Genomic DNA, 22,715 nt, shown 5'->3' on the forward strand with positions numbered 1-22,715 from the left:
TCCCCCCCCCCCCACCCCCCACCATCCTTCTTTTTCTCTGTCTGTCTGTCTGTCTGTCTGTCTGTCTGTCTCTCTCTCTTATGTTCTTATGTTCTGTTGTACTTTTGTTGTTAAACAAAATAACCCTTTGACCCCCCAACCCCTCAAATCAATAGACCCTTACCGGTAAAAACAATAAAATGTCAATGCGTCAAACTCTCTCTCTCTCTCTCTCTCTCTCTCTCTCTCTCTCTCTCTCTCTCTCTCTCTTTCCTGGAGGGCTAAAAGATATTTTTGCTTCTTCCACTTCCCTCATTAAAGGGAAATACGCCACCACCTCCACCACCACAACCACCACCATCATCCTCTTCTTCATTTCTTTCTCTTTCTGTGTTTTTGGATGTATGCAACGATTCAGTGCCTCATAAAATACATATGCATGATCAACAGATAGATCGATAAAAGTAAAGGTTTGGTTGGGTTCCCTCCCCCCCCCCCCTCTCTCTCTCTCTCTCTCTCACACACGCCTTTGATATATCTATCTATCTATCTATATATATATATATATATATATATATATATATATATATATTCTTTTCTCTTTTTTTCTTTTTATGGGGGGAATGGGGGGGGGGGGGTTCTTGTTTATTCACCTCTCTCTTTTCTCCCCTTTTTCCTGTTTTCTTTCTTTTTAAGTATTCGAGGGTTGGATTAAAAAAAAAAAAAACGCATTCTTTCTCTTACTCCTCAGAAAAATAAAGACTATTCATTCATTTATGCATACATAAACACTCGAAACAATTCCAAAAGATCAAGCAAAAAGGCTGATAAAACCTTAAAGCCTTGACATTGATTATCATTCATTCATTCCCATTCTCTCTCTCTCTTTCTCACTGTCTAAGGGAGATACCAGACAGAGAGATATACAGCATCATTATGTGTTCACACCAACACAATGGGTACGGACTCCCAAGCTGAAGGGTCTATACATGATTATTGGGAATTAGACAGTTTACCTGACATGCATCATCTTGTTTGACATCACTCGCCCTTCTTTCCTCTCCCCCACCCCACCTCTCTCTCTCTCTCTCTCTCTCCCTGTCTCCCTCTCTCTCTCTGTCTCTCTCTGCCCCCCTCTCTCTCTGTCTATCTCTCCCTGTCTCCCCCCTCTCTCTCTCTCTCCGTGTCTCCCTCTCTCTCCCTCTTTCTCTTGCATTTAGCTTCCTACTACATAATCATGTGGTCTTGATATTTTCAGTTTAAAATCTGTTCACGTAGTGTGATTCACAGCTATAACCATATATCAATATAAAATATGTTCAAAGGTTAACATTCCTGAAACCTTTTACGGCCACAGGGCAGCGAATTCACATCCACTGTGTGTGTGAGGCTCAGCATAGGAAAGTGGGGTCCTCGTTCTCTCCTTCCCGCCGTTTTAACCTTCCCCAACCGAATTCCAGGTGACCCTTTCACACCTGGGTGGGGGGAGTAAAGCGCCTTTCCCAAAGGACACAACACCATGCCGAAGCGGAAGCCTCGAACCCCGATCACCAGTGACCACTGGATCAGATGTCCATCGTCTAACCGATTCTGCCACAGCGCTTCTCTCGTATATATCTTTCTTGAGATAGTTATATGGATACAAGAATGAATAAATAAAATAAAATAAGAAGAAAAAAAAGAAAGAAATCTGTGAAAATCGCACTGTAACAGAAAGCATTTGGGTTCAATCCATATACGAAAAAGGGTTAGGGAATTTACACTTCTTAACTACAAGAAATCATCAAAGAAACATACACAAAGAGGGAACAAAATTATTAAATACCCCCTCCCCTCTCTCTCTCTTATTCTCCTTGCTTATTCCACTTTCCTCATCAAAGAAAAATTCATTCATTCATTCATTCATTCTCTCCCTCTCTCTCTCTCTACCTCTGAGACTCAGCGGACAAAGTGAAAAAAAGCATATCAATTGCACATCTCAAGACCCTAGTAAAATATTTCATTTCGGTTCGTTTCGTTTCTCTCCTTCCTCTCCTTCTCTCATTTGCATTTGGCTTCATGTGTTTCATTGAGAGATATGATTATATATATGTATAAACAAACTGACAACAGAATTGTAAAAGAAATTCTGTAAAACAGTGATGTGCATAAGGTGTTTTGGTTCACTTCGCCTGTTTGTCAAGGATGTCACGGAAAATACTGTTCTCAAATGCAAAAAGGGCCTTTCAGTCTTAAAAGCAATGGCAACCAAAGGAATTGAACAACGCCACCTCTTCCTGCTATACCAATCACTCGTCCTCAGCGTGATCGACTACGGACTTGGGCTTACAACACCGTCTCAAAGCAACCTCCTAAAATTAGAAAGAGTACAAAATGAAGCTATGAGGCTGATCCTTGGAACAACAAAAGACACGCCCACAGAAACCATGCGATACCTGCTTGACCTTCCTTCAGTACAGGCCAGAAACAAGTTAGAACAGGTCAAGACCTACTTCAAAGCATTAGAAAACCCTCAAAACCCACTGCATGACGCAGTCAAAGAACCAAAAGGCAGCCGTCTAGGACGAGGAAGATCATGGATGGGACAAGCAGAAGACACAATCCAGCTAGTATGCCGACTACAAGACCTGAAAGAAACAAAAGAATGGGAGAAAAACCCCAAAAACCTCAACCATCTATTCAACACAGTCATTTCACCCACTCTAGGAAGACATTGTCGGGAATGGCCAGAGGGCAAAACAGATGCGGAAGTGAAGCTACTCATAGAAGAAAACAGTAAAGAAGAGGACATCATCATATACACAGATGGCTCAGTCACCAAAGACCAGTCTGGTTGGGGATTCACTGCGAAACAAAATGGAAAAAACAATTTGGGAAGAGAATGCTGCCTACAAAGTCACAACCTCCAGCCTAACGATGGAAGTTGAAGCTGCGACACATGCCCTCCAGTGGCTATCGTCCATCCATACGCCCGGAAACCAACATGCCATGATTCTAACCGACTCAATGAACCTCATACAGAAAATTGAAAACGGAATGGGAAGCCCAGAGTGGCATAAGGCAATGCGCAACTTTCAGATTAAAAAACTCACATGGTCATACTGCCCGGGACATGCAGGAGTTAAGGGAAATGAGCGAGCTGACAGACTTGCTGGTAACGCAACACCAACGAGCGGCCTACATCTAGGAAAATCGGAAATCCTCAGAAAAGTCAAAGAATACCAAAAAGAACAGGTACAAGGCCATCACACCATCGATCGCCTCAAAGAAATAAAAGCAGAGAGAGGGAGCGGCCGAAAGTCTAACATGAAAGGTAGAGCACGATGCTTTGCAAATCAAACAAATATCGGCATCATTTCCAAACCAACATTGCGCAAATTTCTTCAAAACGGAACAGAGTCTCTGTGGGCCTTTCCAAATACAATAGACTGAGCAACACACTAGACGCCACGTTCTTGGCATCAGAGATCTTTTCCCATCCCTCTTGGCAGCCTCTGTGCGTGTGTGTATGTGTGTGTTTGTGTGGATGTGTGGGTCTGTGCTTTTGACTGCGTTTGTGAATGCGCGAGAGTGTAAGTGTACACAAGTGTCAGGAGAGATCTGTGTACGGGTGTATATATATATATATATATATATATATATATCTTTGTATATATGTGTGGGGGTTGGGGGTGGGAGATATGGGCGTATATGTGTGTGCTTGTACAAGTAAGTGTTCATCTCTGTGAGTGTGTGTTTGCGTGCGTGTGTGTGTGTGTGTGTGTGTGTGCCGTGGAAGCTGCGATACGTAGACTAGAAATGAGTGTGTGGAGGAGGGGGTTGGAGGAGGTGCAAGGTAATGTGTGTGTGTGTGTGTGTGTTGGAGCTCATGTACGTTTATATGTATTTGACTGTACTTTCATATCTGTGAAACTGCATGTTTGGTGCATTTCTGTTATGCATGTGTGGGTGTATGTGTGAATGTGTGTCGTCATATTTTACATTCATTCGCTTAATTATCACCATTGTTGTCTTATTTATTTATTTTTTATTTTTTTATTATTATCATTTTATTAGTATTACTATTATTATTACTACTACCTTTTTCTATATTATAATTATTATTTATTTATTTATTTATTCATGTAAGCTTATCTATTATTTATTCCCCCCCCCCTTTTTTTTTTTTTTTTTTTTTTTTTCAAGGCCTGACTAAGCGCGTTGGGTTACGCTGCTGGTCAGGCATCTGCTTGGCAGATGTGGTGTAGCGTATATGGTTTGTCCGAGCGCAGTAACGCCTCCTTGAGCAACTGACTGATTGACTGACTGTCAAGGATGGTCTGGGAATTTGTAGTGATAAGAAAATCAGTATCTAAAGAATGGTGACAAAATTAACGAAAAACTTTGTCTGCCCCTCCCTCTCTCTCTCTATCTATCTATTCATAAATCTACCTCCACAACTTCTCCCCATTTCCTCTCTCATTCTTTCCCTCTCTCCCTGTCCCTCACCCCCCCCCCCTTCCCCCCCCCCCCCCCCCCCCCCCCCCCCCCCCCCCCCCCCCGCCCAACCCCCTCCCCACCCTATGCATGTATGCTGCTTGTGACAACTGCCACTGCTATCCATCGTCTTTTTTTGCTCTCCCTTCCCTTTCATTGTGTTCTTTCCAGGACCCCTGTACCATGTCATCAATGTCCGCCTGGAAAGGCTCGTCCTCTCTGTGATGGGCGGCAGCCTCAGCCAGCCCGGGGTCGTGCTGTAACTCCACAGCCAGAATCAGCTGACCTTGACACAGGCCCATGACGCCGCGCAGTTTGGTCACCAGGGCGTACAGGACCGTGTCGGGGGCTTGCACGACCACACGGCCCACGAAACACACGACCGCTTTCTCCGTGCCGAGCAGCTGCGGAAGGTCTTCCATGGTGAATATCACGTTTTCTACATTGACTAGATCTAGAGCGTTCCTGAGGGCATCGGCTTCTTCTCGCGACTCTGTCATGATTACAATGTCACAGGCTGTCAATGGCGGGGGTACGTTCCCAGAGTTGATATCTATGCTTGGTTCGCTTTCCTCACTGTCTTCAGAAGACATGACTGTACTTTTGGGCGTCATTTCCTCTATGTGATCACGCGCTGTTCGTGTCTGTGTGGCAGGTGATGCTTCGTCCCTTGCCCTGTCCGTATCTGTCCTTGGAAAGAATTCTGGGACCAACGTTTGCACAGCTATACGAAACTGGTCTATGCAGAGATGACACCCCAAGATCCCAGTTTCTGTGCATTGTACTGGATGCCAGATGAAGACAGGGAAAGGACCGTCAGTGGGAAGGCCTTGGTAGCTGCTCACATCTGGACCCTGCAGTGCTGTTGTGGGATGAACACTCACTGTTGAGGTTCTGGGTGCCATGGTTCTAGCAGTGGATCCCTCAAGGTCTCTGTAGAACATGAGAATCTGGATGAAGCTGGGTAGTCTGGTGACGGTTGAAAACTGCACGGTGAGGTATGTGTCTTCTTTTGGCATCATCTCTTTGGACACGTTCATCGCCGAGTCAAACATAACCCAGACTGAGGTCAGTTTGCCTGTTTCTTCAGAAACCAGTCTGAGAAGATCGTCGTCGTGATTGGCAAATTCAAACACGGCGAATGTTTCTTGGCGTGTCCCTGTCAGTTCGTCCAGGACCTTTGCTGTACCACTGAGTGTTTTGAAACATGCGCGAACATTTCCTGCAGTTCCACGTCCACCACACCAAAAGTACACCTTTTCCAGATATCTTCCTTCAGATGTCGCCAGCTGCTCATACTCCTTTCTAAGACTGGTCATATTCTGGGGAATAAAAACAAGAACAATACAGCCTCGTCCCAGCTCTTCGGTGACTTTGGCCTTCAATACACATGTGTGGCCAGTCCCAGTGGAGGCTTCGATCAATACATAGGAGTGACTAGAGTGAAGCAGACTGTCCTGCTGGGGGGTGAGGATGGGAAGGTGGTAACGGCGATACGTTTCAGCAACAGCGTGGACCCAGCTTCGTATCAGCACGCGTGGCTTCGACGTGCTCCACACTTCAGGAACAGACCAGCCGCATGTGTACCTTGCAGAAAAAAAAGACAGGCGAATTGTCAAACACAAACGCGCGCGCGCTCGCACGCACACACGCACGCACGCACGCACGCACGCACGCACGCACACACACACACACACACACACACACACACACACACGAAACGTGACGTTGTGTATAATAAAGTGGAATACAGATTACCCCACTTATCATTTATACAGGAAAATATTCACCAGATCTCAGATTACCCCACTTATCATAAATGCAGGAAAATATTCACCAGATCTTCACCAACACCTTTCTCATACTCAAACGACATGAAGACACCAGTAAAACTTTCCCAAGACAAAGCACAGCTGTTCTATAATTTTGAAACTGAATAACGTACTAAATATAAATTGCTTGTATGGTTATAATGTGCAAGCTCAGATCCAAGACCCAGCAAAAACCAGAACAGCAAGTTTCTTGACAGAATTAACACAAATAGTGTGTCAAATTTCTTAAAACAACAACAGTTATCGTCCACACCAACAAGAATTAGCATTTTGTTATCATCATCACCATCGTCAAAATGACCTGGTTGGTGAACTAAATAGCATGTTTAGTTTTCTCTCTGAGACTTTTTTTTTTATAAAGAAAACTGAAACATGAAAGTTATGCAAGAAGACATGTTCTTAAAAATGTGGATCACCAAATGACCAAGTAAAGAGGATTTCGAAGCGTGGTGTAGTCACATTATATTAGCATAACACACCCTGGCTGGTGTGGCTTTCCCATTGAATTAATGTCATTAGAATATTATTCGTGTATTTCTTCGAACTGGAAAATATTCATAACTTTTCTTTCTTTCTTTCTTTGCCTTCTTCCTTTTAAAACGCTAATGAGCGTAATATATGGCGCTCAGTTAAAGACAACTGATAACGTGATCTTAAAATAAATAGATAAATAAAAACCTAAGCAAATAGCAGTAACAACATATCATACCTGGCAAAGATCTGCAGGTAATTCTCCACAGATAGTGTTGCTTCACATTTCACGGCCAGCCTGTCAAACCATTCCCAAAGCTTGACACGTGACTCTCTGGACAGCCAATGGCGGTGTCCCACGTGAGGCAGACGATCCAAGGTCAGCAGGTCAACCAGATCTTCTGCGATGTCCAGGGCAGAGGATATGATCTGGAACCAACTCAAGTTCGTATTTCAGAGCGTCTACAAATAGCAACTGTTTATTTTTTCATACACCTCCAATGTCATTTTCGTTTTTACTCGCTTTGAACTGAGATTTGAATCTGTTGTTCTTTTGACGGTTACAAAATAGATAAATAAATAAATAAATAAACAGCATTTACATGTCTGTGGAATAAATGTTGTCAATTTTGTTTTGACCTGTGTGAAAAAAACAAACGAAGCAAAGCGATTACAGTGGATTTTACTGGACATTTCTTGTCTTTTCAAATCAGTTGATACAGGTATGTTGTGCGTGCACGTTTGCCTGCGTAAAAACATACAGATTCATTGTAATACAATTCTGTGCTGTTTTACACTTCCTTTTATTTGAGGGGGATGGGGGGGAGGGGGATATACCTGGACATATTTCGTCTCCAGCTTCTGCTTCAGCTGGTCTACGGTGACATTGGGCAGAGCCATGACAAGACGAATACAGTCTGGGTCAAGGTCAAGGTCACTCAGCACGTGCCTGAGGACCCTGTGGTCTTTCTGCAGCTGTTTGAGGGTGTCCCGGACCTGCTTCTTCACAGTGCTGCTGTTGGTGCTCGCCTCCACGCAGGTCACCTGTGAGCAGAAAGACCCGACTTGTTACCTGGGCATAAGAAGCTGTGCACGTCCCCGGGGACATATGACATCGCTTGTGATCATTTGGGGAAGGGGGTGGAAATCAAAGACCGGAAGAAGAAGGGGGTGGAAATCAGAGACGGGAAGAAGAAGAACAACAACAACAAGAACAAGAACTCGGTGGGAAAATATTGCAATTACTGTTTTAAAAAAAATCAAATTGGCTTTTATGTATTTCTTAGTGAGGTATAGCTTGGTCTAAACAAACAAAAATGGGACAGAAGAAGGAGACAATATTCCAAATTATGTCCTCCTGCACGAAAACAACATCAACTGATCTCCTTCCCTCCTCCTCCTCCTCCTCCTCATGCACGCTGGACTGATTAGAGCAACAGATGTAGGCGTTGGACAAATTAAGGGCGCCATGTCGGGTGTTAAAAGTATAAACACAGCGAAATTTTATCACTGGAAGCATGGATTAAAGGGTTGGACATAGCACAGACAGATGTTACAAAAGGTTTGGGTTTTAGACGATCCCAAAGGCTGTTAGGATCGGGTAAGGAGTGTTACTGGAGCAAGTAATCCCATGAGAAAGTGATAAATTGCGATGGTTTTTTGTTTTGTTTTTGTTTTGCTTTTTAACCCAGGTAATAACCGACATCAACCATAAGGAGAATGATGCAATATCAAGTTGGGTGAATTTTACATGCAGTGAAGGCTTGTATGTTTAAGAAGGAAAAAAAGTATGAAACAGTGAGTTATGTTGTTTTACACTGAACGAACTCCTTAAAAGAATATGTCACGGATGTATATTATTTTGCCAACTCTTTTTTGCCAACTCTCACATATCAATATCGGTCGATATCTACATTCTTTAAAGGTTTACAACAGCAGATCTTATTATTGTGACTTTTCACCAAAACAAATTCCCCAAACAACAGCCCTTTATTATAAGACCTGAAATCACATACAAAATCCAGAAGTAAACCATTTACTGTGTGACCTTGAAACCAGAATCAATAATATTATTACAGAGAAAGCGTGTAACATGTGACTATTAAAGTGGTGTCAATAACCAAAACAAACGCTATTACAAGACTTTCAAACCAGAATCAAAGGACATTTATCAAGTGACCTTAAACCAAAGCCATGATCCAAAACAAAAGGCTTTATCATGTGACCTTCAACCTGAGAAAAAGTCCAAAACGTAGTCTTGTTTTGCGTAATCGTAAACCAAAGTCAATGCCCAGCTTTTATTACGCAAATAAAGTCAAGGTCCACAACTACAGCTTTTATAACCTGATCTTCAACCAAAGTCAAGGTTAACAACACAAGCTTGTTATATATATTTATATATCGGCTAGCCTAGTAAATTCACAAAAGGATTCTTGAGTAAAGAACCAAACAATGACAATAATTCGAAAATAAGACATTTTCGACATTTCCCGTTGATAAATACCCAAGCCCATTAGGGTCCGTATCAGCTTAATATAAGTGAAAGTAATTAGTCATTCAGTTCAGTTTACATATTCTGTATCATCTGGTCTGGAAAAACAAATGAAATCTGTTTTGTGATTTGGGAGAAATGAAGTTTAATTATAGTTCATTGGAGTGTTTTTGAGAAAATAATACAAATACACATTTCTTAAAAAAGTTCATCTGATCTTCTATCTGTATAATTACTGTTTTTGCTCAGTTATCTATTTGTTTGTCTATATGTTTATTTATCTAAACCTGTTGCAAGTCAAACTGGTTTTTTGTTGTTGTTGTTGTTCATTTGTGTGTGTGTGTGTGTGTGTGTGTGTGTGTGTGTGTGTGTGTGTGTGTGTGTTGCTTCGACAGAGAAACACGCTGTGCCTTTGACATAGTTTGAATTAACATTACAGGAGATCTCAGTATCATGTTTTGTCAAAGCCAGTCACGTGACCAGAAAAAAAACGTACAGTACTAAAAGATGAATCTTTATATCCATTCTGTTTTATTTTGAATATTAAACAATAATATTTCAAAAGAAATCGTGTGAACATAAACATATTGTTCCAAGTGACTTTGATCACTTGGTGGGGGATCTTCCTTGGTCACATGGAATTCTTTCTTGTTGTTTTCTTTACGACTATGCGTGTTCTGCGAATACGTATTCAGATTCGTCATATTTCGTAACTCATTTTGAGAAAAGTCTAATCAAATGCGTTACCATCATTGATTATATGTATACCTTGAAGCAAGTTCATTATCACAATAATTGATTGTTTAATTTTCACACATGTTAGTAAGTAAAAGACAGCATAGTGTTCTGAGAAAAAAAGACTATCATTACATAAAAAAGGGCCTTCTGTGGCATTGTATTTTGTTTAAAGTAACTCGGGACCACTTGTTAAATCACTTTTATATTTTGATGAAATCTTTTATTAAAATACAGACTGCTTTCAGGAGAAAAAAATAGCACACAAAGGCATTTTTATTTCCAATTCAAAACATACCAAAATCAGAATAATCAGCCACCATCATCAAATTTCAAACTTGATGTGCAACTCTTTGTAAGATAGCATAAACATATAACAATCCACAATTTAATGAATGTTCCATCATCATCAGTCATTTAGAAATAACGAACAAATTTTGGCCAACAGTGTGCAAGTGAAAGCATAGCTTCTTTGAAATAGAAATTGAATTTGTTCTTGTCCTGCATCAAAATTCACCTTGTAATATGTGTAAAAGGCCTGACCGGTTCTGAATTACCTCCCCTGTGATAATTTTTTTAGTAAATAGATCAGTGAGAAGTCTTCCTTTTTGAGAAGTTTTGTTCTGCATGTCGGTTTTACTTAACTCCCCTCCCATAGCTGCAGAAAATAATCGAAAACCGTTCGTTTACCTTGAAGAAGGTAAAACTGTTAATAATAGATTATTTTAATTGGTTCCAAAGTTCACTAACCACCACTTATTCAAACAATATCGAAACACTTTGGCAGATTGATGAGAGTAACTGAAACGTGTGTCACAGAAGCCTATGGTTTACTGCAAAATTTAATATTACTTTTATGACACTATATAATAATGGTCTTGTAAAAGCAACAACTACTAGTTTTCTTGACTTTCAAATAGAAAAGTAATTGAAATTTAAAGGTAAAGAAAGATAACTTTAAAACTCAGCACACCCAGCATCTCAACGCGGACAAATAATTATGCGTGTGTGCGTATGTGTTCCTCTAGCTGTGCGTTTTCATGTTGTTGTTTTTTTGTTGTTGTTTTTTTTACATTTGTTTGTGTGCAAATGCGTGCAGTCCAGTTCATCGCTTCGAGCATGACATCTTGTGCACTGGAGGCCTTATATTTGATAAATGGCCAGTCAATACAATCATGTTCAAACTGTCACTATTAATTTTTACCTACCTCCTTAACCATTATAGAAAGATTAGTCTATGTCAGATGCGTATGATTTTCAGTTTTAGTTTCAACGTGGTGTCAAAGCGTGCGGAGTGATCCATATACGCTGCACCGCATATGTGAAAGAAAGAAAAAAAGCAGATTTGTGGCATGCTTATAAACCTTTGTTGATTAGGCCATAAGAGCCTACCCTGGGCGTGTGTAAATCATTAACATGAGATGAAATAACATAATAATGATGATGATGATGATAATAATAATAATAATAAGACAAGAAGAAGAAGGAGGAGGAGGAGAATTTGGCTGACCGCATTTCTAAAAAAAATGGCTAGTAGTTCTCCATTCGCCCAAACTAGCTATATTTGAAAAAGAAAATGCGTACTGTGTACGGCGAACAACGTTACGTGGAACGCACAAGAAAGTGCAGACGTGGTTATCCACCGGCCCACATGTGCCATATCTTTGGAACGAGGTGACAAGATTGCCAGACACAATGATCTATGCTACCCACATCCATCAAAAGTAGCTAAAATAAGCCTGTGCAAAGCGGAATTTTGTCACTGTTGATTAAGTAGTCATCTATTTCAATGCCTACTGGATCTATCTCCAAGTTTTGAGAGATGTTACGCTTTATAAGTGTTCAAGTGCGTACCCCATGTATGTGTGGGTGTGTAGTGTGTACTTCATGTACCTGTTGATGCAGTGTTACTTCATGTACCTGTGAGTGTTTATAGTGTTACTTTGAGTACATGTGGGTGAAATACTTGGACCTGCACACCCAGTCTTATGAGACCCTTTCCCTTACAATCCCCTCGAGAGCATATGGAAAAAGAACATTTTTCTTGGTCAGTGTTGGGATCTTCACTTGGCAGTATTGCTGGGACAGTATTCTTGGCGAAGTCATGCCAGTCCCAAACATTACTGGATGCTAAGGACTGTTTATGGCAATCCTGCTGGTGACATTGCCCCCCCCGACACACACACACACACCCTTTCGTCCCTCCCGCACCCCCCTCCCACCCCGCCTCCACCCTCGAATCAGTCTCTTGTTTCTAAAGGCAATGATATAATTGTCCAGTGGATGGCAAGAAAGTGACCGAGTACATGTGAATCATTGTTGTTGGTGGCGTTGTTACAGGGGCATGGGGCCAAGACCGCCAAGCAGCCTGGTGACAAAAGCTGGTTTGTGAAGAGTATGTCGTCACGCCTGATGAATCTTGCTGCCATCTTCTTTATTGTCTTCGTCCTTTTGAAGGTGTGAATCCCACACGACGAAGCTGTATCCCGTCAGTGAGTGTACAGAATGAGGTGTACTCCTTACGGTGAAAGTCTGCACTTCCTGCTGCTTGCTGTCAAGATTCTTGACCTCTTCCGGTTCCAACAAAGGGCAAGACTTATTGTTCGGGATCACTCAATACTTGTCTAGTGTCTGTTCATTTTTCATGTGTTGCACTTCAGGTAGTTAAATCTTCCCTTCCAGTCTTTCTTTAACTTCAACTTCAGAACCACCGTCCATCTCCCTAATCTCTCCCTTCTACACAAAGACACAATGGAGGGTCTAAACAATAACGGAACAATAAGAAGCCCATATGGTCTAGCATGTATAAAACCTCCCGAAAGATGCCAAACTCAATAAACTCAAGAGCAGACCCTCCACAACGCTTCCTGGTTGAAACAAAACCTGAAGGTGTTTGCAACTGTGCAACGAGTTCACCACAACACTTCTGTCGGCAAAAGGCGTCGCACAGGGCTGCCGTTGCAAAAGTTCAAAGGGACAAAAAATTAGCCAGACAAGAAGAGGTTGTATCAGTATGGTGCCTCAGTGTATAGTTTTCTTGATCCCTCGTTACATTGCTGTAATAGAATATCGTTTTTAAATCAGTTTTGGGACTATCTCTCAACTGTCATCATATGTTTATCAGAACTGAACGATGTATAATAAAACTTTATTCATTTGTTTCCACATTATACAAAACTGTCATCAATGTGGGTTCATACAACTTAGTTTATTACAAACACAGGTCATAACAGATACCAGTCTTCACACTATAGAAAAGATCAGCAGCTGAATGCAGGCAAGTGATTAAGGTCACCTACTGTTGGTCAGATTTTGGAGTCCTTGTTGCAGCTGTTGGGAAGATAAAAATAAATAAATAAATAAATAAAAAACCAGTTGATCAGTTCATTTGACGAAGTCCATGTCTTGCTCTTCATCAGAGCCGTGGTAGATTTCACAGCAAAAGATAAGATCGCTTCTAACGGATTTCACGAAGAGCCTTGGTAGTCTTTTGAACAGGTCAAGACGAAGATTGAAGGTGCTGATTTGTGCTTTCGGGAATATTGTCCACGTTGTAATATGCCCCAGTCCTAACTCAGTCCACATTACACAAGTGATTAACCCTCTCCATACGAACGGCGAAAGAGACGACGTTAACAGCGTTTCATCCCAATTACCATCATCAAAATATTGCAAGCGGAACGCTCTTATACTGAAGAGGTGAATGTTGACAAAGAATACCACAATTCTGACGACGGAAGCTAAAGGTTGGGTCATTCAGACACCCACTGGACATCCGAGGGGTCTGTGTAGAGGAGAAGAGAGGACTGGCCGTACTGAGTGAGTTAATCATGATTGCACACTTCAAGAGAAGCTGAAGTCCTGATCTACAAAGGCCAAACTGGTGATTTATGTGTATTAGAGTGTGTGGTATTTTCCCTCGGAAACACATTTACGCTCTCAAACACAAAGTCAAGAAAAAGACAACAAATCGATGAGGAACTGGTGCACCTTTTTTAAGTAGAGGGAGCTCAGTTTAACAATGCATACCAATGTGGTTAGGTAAGATTGGAGAGGTTTAATGGCCAGTTATGTCATGGAAACAAGCAAGTCCTGACAGCAGCGGGTTTGTTACCATCACAGGAAAACATGCTTTATCTGTTTCCAGTGACGAGATTGCACTTAAAAACTATTACACAACGCATGAGAAGTCACCCCTTCTCTTGGCAACAATAACTTCAACCACATTAACAAGGAAGTATTTACTTTACAGGAAAACAAACTGCTTTGAACAATACACCAAATATTGAACGCGTCAGCAGTTATTTCCTTGTTGGAGATTTACTGTTAAACATTGAAGAATGAAATAAAATGGAATTTACTGTTGTGTGCCAGATGCATTAACCTTCGTTTTTTTATTAATGACATTGCCGGAGCAAGCTGATATGTGTCTGGTGTTTCCAGCAACAATTTGAGTCAGGCAGAAAACCTGGAAGTTTTCATGAAACAATAAATGCTGAATCAAGAGAAAGTTGTCTGTTCGTGAAGGACATGTTCTGGAACAGAAATGACAGGGATTGTGCAACTGAACGCCCATCCCCCTCATTCATCCAGGCTGGTCCAATGAGGTGAAGATCTGCGTCTTTGAATGAACAAGTTCAACAGCTCTCGTACAATGGAGCAAATGTCTAGAGAGGACTTCGCTAACATTGATTTATGAACAGTCAAGATACATAAATCGCTATACTCCTTAACAAGCTATGTAAGTGAAAAAATAGTCTAAATACTAGGTAGCGGCAGCCCCCATGGCCGATGCCGGGAAACCTATGAACGCCTAAAAAATTGACTAATTTTGAAGTGCATTTTCTCAAATTTGATTTCATTTTGTGAAAAACTATCCAACTGAAATAATCATTTATCATCCATATTTTTAATTTTTATTGTGTTTGCTTTATGCAATGCGTGCATGAGTTCGCGGATGGAAGAAAAAAAGTGTACTGTAACGCGAAAAAGCGATCCTTGTTCAATGGCGGCCGGCGTCTTTCTGAGCGCGACACAGTTAGTTTCAACCACATAGTGGAAAAAATCGCATCCGTTGTTTTCCATTCATTGGTTACTGTTCGAAAAACTGGGAGCCGTGAAAGGCGAAAGTTCAAGGAGAACTTTCGTGTGTTTTTTTCCAAGCCTTGGGCGAAGTAGGGTAGTTAGATCTGAGCGCAAAGTTACGGGAATTTTTCGGCTATCTTTCAACGCCTCGCGCAGTTCGAAAATGAAATCTGACCCTACGGGTTACTGTATGAGCGGTAAAGAGCATTTTCTGCTGATTTCAATGGTATCCGAAACTAATATTTTTGATCCATGAGCAATTTGCTCAAGCGATTCAAAAGCAGGTACCCCTCTTCGTCAGTTGCGTCGGCCCAATCAACATTCGACACAGGAGAGCGGCACTTCAGCTGACACAAAAATGGCATTGTTTCTCCAGAAAATCTTAAGTTTCATCGGTAAGTTTTATATTATTTTTGAAAACGAATGTCTTTAGCACTTTCATGCACAATATTGAGCTGAAATTCTCTGAATCAGGATTTTGATCGATGTCAGTAACTGAGCAGCTTGGATCTATTTCATAAGTGTTTTCGTAACGTGACACCGTGTTTCAATCGGAACACGATTTATTTTTTTCGGAGTAAAACACACAAAAACTATTGATACAGAATGAAAAATGGACATGTTAAAACGGAGCCCATGAATTCCAATTACTAATATTTGATTGATTTTTGCTTTAGTAAGCAAAATATTACCTGGGTCTAAAACCGGAAGTGCTCGGGACAGCATTAGCGTCGTCTGCTACAGACTCGGTTTGTGTTGAATAAGTGAGTAAACAAATTGGAATATGGTTTCTTTTTCATTCAGCATCACACAAAAGTCTGATATTCTAGTTGCATTTTGCTTCTATTGCTGTGAAACTTTATCTCAATATATACAGACAGATAGATACTATGCTCTCACATTCCAGAAAGAACAAGAACACCAATTCATACTAACCCCTCACCCCACCCCCCCCTCCCCCACGCCCCTCCTCCCCCTTTCTCCTCTGCAAACTTCACTTTCATAATTAGCTGAGAGTTGTATAGCCATTCCCCTCCTTTGTCTCTGAGAATCTCCCACCAATGGTAAGGAGAGGGGAGGGGGTTGTCAATGGTTGTGGCAAACTTGGCACTGAGCCAAATCACTGACCACTTGCTCTGGCTGAGAATCCCTGACTGCTGACAGTGATATAACCCACCATCTCCTCCCTCCAGTCATCCCCCTTCCCCATTTCTTTCCTGTCAGTGGAGTAGGTGTGTGCGTGTGTGTGTGTGTGTGTGTGAGAGAGAGAGCCAGAGCAAGTTTGCATTTGCACATGTATGCTTGTGAGTATGTGTATGTCTGAGTATGAAAAAAGTGTAATGTGAAGAGATATATGACTAATTTGAACAGTGCAGGCAACATCCTGTTTCTTCAAAAATTTAACACCAATTTTTAACAAACTAAAATTAGTAAAAAGAAAATCAGTACAATAACACCCATAGCCTAAGTTGTACATCAGGTTCAGTCAAGTCAAACTATATAACACTACCAGGAATCCAGCCATTAAGATAGTATAATTGTGTGTGTGTGTGTGTGTGTGTGCGCGCGGGAGGGGGGGGGGGGGTCATGTAACCCATGATATGCTGTGCATCTAGACTGCATGAAACAGAAAACAAAGGGAAGTAAACACATATTTCATGAAATGATAAAATGCAAAATACCATGCACATATTGTGAATGAAATATTCAGTTTGATATATATCTAAGACATGCATTCTCACATACACACACAAATAAAGATGAGTACACAAAATATATATCAAAGAATAAGATACTAAGTATGATGTGCATATTAACAATAAAATATTCAATGTAAGTAATCATATACATGTATACATAAGACATTAAGTAATACTTTCATCTCAGTCATGAAATGTAGCACCCTGAAGTGGAATTTCTGAGTAAATAATCGCATGCAACAAAGACATCCATAAGATGAACAGTACAAGTAGATGGCAAAGTTCTTGTCAGCAATTGGAAAGGACAGACCCCTAAAAATTCAGCCTCAATTGTCAAAGCATAAGTTGATACTGCAACTGAGTTATTGTGTGAAAGGTAAGTGCGGCCATTTTGTTCAGTGCGGTGAATTTTGTGTTGCTGTTGAATGAATGCTTACCTGTTAGTATGCCATTTTATAATTCTGTTATCACAGTGTTTTCCTCCCACTCAAAACACTCAGAAATTGACAAAAGCCTAAACATATATTAAACTGAGAGCTCTGGTTTTGGTTTTAAGTTTTAAATTGAACATAACATTTGTTCTTTCTTATGAGCTGATCTGTGTATCTAACATGTTGCAGAAACAGCTGCTTATGGCAGGGTTTGCAAGACCTATTCCATGATCCAAAAAGGCCAGTATAAACATCTCAGGTAGTGAGCAGCATGTTATTGCTGATGCCAGGAAACCTGTGAGTGCCAAAAAATGAGAGATTTTTTGGTGTGCATTTTCTCTTGTGAATGCCATTTTGTGAAGAAATAAAGGTGCATCATCCACCTTTTATTTCTTATTTATTGTGTTTCTTCTATAATGAAATGCATGACTGGGTTCATGGATGGAAGAAAAAACTAGAGAGCTGAAAGAAAATAGATTCATATATCTGTCATTTTTGCTAGCAACTTATGTAATATTTGCTCCCTCCTGGGAACCTTTGTTGTGGAATGCCCCATCAACCTACCCATTCTGTATAATGCTCTCAAGTTGCATTCATTTAAAAATTTGTAGTAATTTTGAAGAAGATGATCAGCCTAGACCACTGGTAACTTATTGTGGCTGCAACTTCAATATTTTTTTCAAAAACAAAAATTTTGAAGAAGTCTCATCTGCAGCATGCACCCTTTTTTAATGAGAAAATCAGGTATCATTCCTTTTCTGCCAACTTTAGAGGGAAGTTTTAAGGTTGATTTTAATTTATTTTGAAAGCTGACATTTCACTTAATACACACACAAAATTTCATGGTCCTACTTGTGACAGTTACTGAAATATTCATCTTTGCAGCATGCTACCCCAATAAACAGTCTTTTTTCCACTGGTCAAATTGAAGATTTTTCAAAGTTTGAGACTTTGATACTTAAAATTCAGTCAACTGTCCTGCCTGAAAAAAATTCAGTGCACTTTCTGTGATGTAACCTGCAAGATATTTTATTTTGAAATGCAACTGTCTATTCGTTTCAGTGCTGTAGACCTTCAAAGTTGCTATTCTGTGCACATTGACACGTCTTGATTTTCTATTTCCTCCTACTTTGACAGACATATTTTCCAGTTTCTTTGCTGCTGAAGTGTTAGTGTTTTCTTGTGCAATATACCATTATCATATGGTTTTTAAAAGTATATGAGTTTTCATTACAGTACCCTCATGGACAGTATAATATAACTGTGAAAATGTGAGAATATTAAGTACTAACAGCATGTACGCATCGTCACATCTTTAAAATGGAATATCTTCAGAACCAATCAAGATATTCACTTACTTTTTTTTTTGTTTTTCTTATATTGTCATGTTGTTTGCCAAAAATCACATTTCAGTCATTGTAATGAATATTTAAATTTTCACTGCCGCCACCTATAAATACAGTTAAAATACTTTAGCACTGTCAGATTGGTACGTTGTAATATGGGTTTTGATCACGACTCTCGTACTTTACGGACACTACTCAGAGGACGCAGGGCGCTGTCTGAGTTAGGGACGATTGATGATTGTTTCCCAAAATGTAATTGGCAAGAATCACACGCTTGTTCTTAAAATCTTCAGAGGACGTGTAACGCTGTCTGATAGCGACAAGAGTTGATTCTAATCTCTCGTTGAATCCGATCCGAATAGAGTAAATATCGACTCATGTATCAGGTTCAATATCCTTAATTTCGATAGAAGATTAACAGCTCTAATCTTCAACACCAATATAACGGTAAAACACTGGAAACATGCTTTTTACAAATCTTCATAATTCATTTTTTACTGTAGATCAGACTCCTGCATCGATCTTTACGACGATCAGCTGACTCCTTACTTCACACGATTTTGAAGCATTCTTCAACACAGCTTTCAGGCATGCTCGCTTGACATGTCAGTCCTAGCATATCCACAGATAACCGTTGATCCTCTCGCTTGGCATCTCAGTCGTCAAGGTTTTTTAGCTGTGTCGTATCTCAACCAATAAACTACGTCACTTTTTGATTAACGTCACGCATAGCAAATTTTTACGCAATCTAAAGCTAAACATGTAAAAGAGCGAAACTTGTGTTCAAAACAAATAGTGTACGATTCAAAAGTATCTCTAATGAAAATGCCTGCTCAATCTGTTTGTGACACAGACCTCGAATGGAATTCCTTGTGTCTAACTAGCATGTCATACCACAAACAAGTTTCAATTTCAAGGTGTTAAATCGTGTGTACTGATCCATATACGCTACGCTGCATCTGCAACTTGAAAAAGGGGGAAAATAGATATATATAAAGGAGCAGATATGAATTGACCATCGCATAAACTCAATGCGCTGGTTAGGCCTAGAAAGCTTACCCAAGGTTGTGTAGTATATCAACATACAAGAGAGGCAAGGCCTTCAAGACTCACTTGTGATACACTTAAAAAAAAATTTTTTTTTAAATCCAAGCTTTTTAGGTATTGAGTATAATTTCAAAATGTAATGTTTAAGATCAGTTTAAAGCAAATTAAGTCCCCTAGCGTTAATTACAGAGTAATTTCCCTTTTTTTACTATCTGCATCAAAACTTTTGCAAAATAAATAAAACTTCCATGCTTAGCAAAAGAAGTTCCTGTTTGAACATAAAATGATAATAATGACTGCTCTTGTTGTTGGGTCAGAATATCAGATCAAAGTGCCAAGTCAAATATAAGTATAACAGTAAATGCAGTTTGCATATAATTAGGCTTAATTTTTTTAATTTTTTGTGCCCATCCCAGAGGTGCAATCTTGTTTTAAACAAGATGACTGGAAAGAACTGATTTTTTTATGCCTAATTTGGTGTCAGCTGACAAAGTATTTGCAGAGAAAATGTCAATGTTAAAGTTTACCACGGACACACACACACACACACACACACACACAGACAACCGAACACTGGGTTAAAACATAGACTCACTTTGTTTACACAAGTGAGTCAAAAACGAAATGAAATGAATAGACATGATAAAGAAATAAGTAAATGCGTTGAAACAGAGTGGTAAACTGAAAGATATGTTGAAGGCGATGACTGATAGTAAACAGAACACACAAAGCACAAAATCATTCAGACATACAATAGTTGAAAATGGTTGAAACTATCGAATAATGCAATCAAATTATATAAGGCATCAAATAATATAGAGCTAAATGCCAACTGGGCAAGCAGCCTAATATCTACATTTGGCAACTATTGTTTATTACACACACACACACACACACAATGCCGCATTGACAGGCGAATCCGGGGACGGGGGGTGGGGGTGTGGACTAACAACACATATTATAACGAAACAATAAGTTTGTAAACATAGCAAGAGTAACAATGCACTTCAATAAGTGTTAACGACTAGCTGACCAGGAAATGATTCAGTTCTTCTCTCAATGCAAACGTGACATGATTTATGTCAAATAATAATGAACTAACTAACTAAATAAATAAACAAATAAATAAGGGAAAAGCCTGGAACAGAGAGAAAACAGTGAAAGTATGATATATCTAAAAGCTTCGTGGACAGCCAATTTAGCCTTTCACGGCCACCAAGGTATGTGATTTCATTTTCACTGATTCTGGGTATTGGGTCATTGTCACTGATTCTGGGGATTGGGTTGGGAATGTGGGGGTGTGGGTGAATGGAGGGGGTGGGGGGAATGGAGGGGTAGGGAGAGGGAGGGGTGGGTGGTGGGCAATCCTCTCATTCCGCCATACCAAGGTGCAGAAAGGAAAATCGGAGTAAAGTGCTTTCCAACAGGACACAACACCATGCCAAAGCAGGGCCTCGAACCCTGGTCACTGGTGAACACTACATCTAATACAGTCCAACCGACTCAGCCACATCACCTTCGAACAGCCTGTCGGGAACTTCAAATTTCCTTCGGTTCCAGTTTGCTCGAATCATTTTTGGATTATCTTCCCATGAAGAGGTCTACATTCATGGACGATTCTTAAGGAAATCACAGATTTTTGCTCGTCCTGACGAAATAAACTCCAGTCAGTTAAATAATCATCAAGAATACAGTGGATGTCAATGTTAACTTGAAAATCACCTCTATTTGTTGCTTCGATCAGTTCTTTGAAACCATCCACGATGGATAAGATATGATGAAATGAGAGGAGCATTATATATGATAATGTTCGTAGATTTTCGATGATGCTACTAAAGGAGAAAAAAAGAAGAAGAAAAGAAACCGTCCCAGCCTACCGAACTAACGATGGATACAGGAAAGCGAGACAATCTGACAATAGATAGAGGGAAGGGAGACAATCTTGGCGGGACGTTCAGTGAGTGAAGTGATTATCATCACAGAGATTCTGACGCAAGAAATTTTGCAAAGACTTCATAGATTTTATAGGCTTGAATCTACCAACATTCTACCTTCCACTGTTGACCAATTTTATAACCTGACAACTGAACAGCAGAGAAAACAAGAGTAAGAAATTAATTCTTCAGTCAATGAAAACTTGACAAAGTTTGAAGACTAAAAATATAAAAAGGAAACTTTTTTTTTTTGGGGGGGGGGGGGGCAGAACAAGAGAGAGAGAGAGAGAGCGCATTATAAAAAGAAATACATTCTAAAATCTTCCTGGACAGCCTATCCTATATGGAGCATCAAATTTCCTTCACATACGAATGCTTGTTTCATTGTCATAAAGTGATATAATATTACATGATATAATATGATATCATATCTTATCATATATCACGCCGTATCGCATCATATCGTATCGTATCACACCACACCACACCGCATCACATCACATCACACAAAAACCACATTACATCACACCACACCACACCATACCACACCACACCACATCACATCACATCATGTAAACAAAATGAATAAACTATACCTGTAGCCCAAAGTCAATTCTCTCCATCAACGCCTAATGTTTACTTTTCACTGCAGGGGGATGCTTCCGAATGCTTCAGTGCATCCGGAGAACCCCTGTTACTGACTGACAGATCATGCCAGTTTGCTCTTAACTCTGGGCGGTACAATGATGGTGTTCTATCACATCGGTTCTGAAGAAAGGAGGAGGGGTGGAACACAATGTGACCCCAAGTCAGCTGTCTGTTTCGTTAATGAGATCAGTTTCTGTTTCAAAGTGGTGCCAAAGCGTGCGGACTGATCCATACACGCTACACCACATCTGCTCGGAAAAAAAATGGAACAGATGCCTCATCTATGCATAAATGATATTGCTGTCGATAACGATTTTCTTGTTCATGTCTTTCTCGATAATAAGAAATGAAGATGGCTTTTGATTTTGACAGTAATATTGTCTTGAACTTTGTTTTACTTTATACAGCTCACTGAACTTCCATGGCAAGAAGGATTTCCTTGTCTGCAGATTTTTATTTCTGGTGAGACAGTGAAAAGATGATTTCTTCCCCAACACTCGAAAGAGAGTGATAATCTTTTGACGTTTACAAAAATTCTTC

General features: G+C 40.2%; 1 protein-coding gene across 2 annotated transcripts in view; it reads right to left on the bottom strand.

The window, feature by feature from the left end:
* Positions 1-4,564: 4,564 nt before the first annotated feature.
* Positions 4,565-22,715, bottom strand: part of LOC143281964 (uncharacterized) — a 31,062-nt gene continuing 12,911 nt past the window's right edge. The window contains exons 5-7 of one of the 2 annotated variants that reach the window (XM_076587312.1): positions 7,596-7,802; positions 6,997-7,187; positions 4,565-6,042 (exon numbers count right to left, since the gene is read on the bottom strand). In XM_076587312.1, coding sequence (XP_076443427.1) covers positions 4,575-6,042; positions 6,997-7,187; positions 7,596-7,802 — 1,866 coding nt within the window. In that variant the 3' untranslated portion in view covers positions 4,565-4,574. The remainder of the gene's footprint in view (positions 6,043-6,996; positions 7,188-7,595; positions 7,803-22,715) is intronic. The other variant, XM_076587313.1, reaches the window with a different exon arrangement.

Source organism: Babylonia areolata, chromosome 5, assembly GCF_041734735.1.
Source record: "Babylonia areolata isolate BAREFJ2019XMU chromosome 5, ASM4173473v1, whole genome shotgun sequence".
Taxonomy (NCBI): domain Eukaryota; kingdom Metazoa; phylum Mollusca; class Gastropoda; order Neogastropoda; family Buccinidae; genus Babylonia; species Babylonia areolata.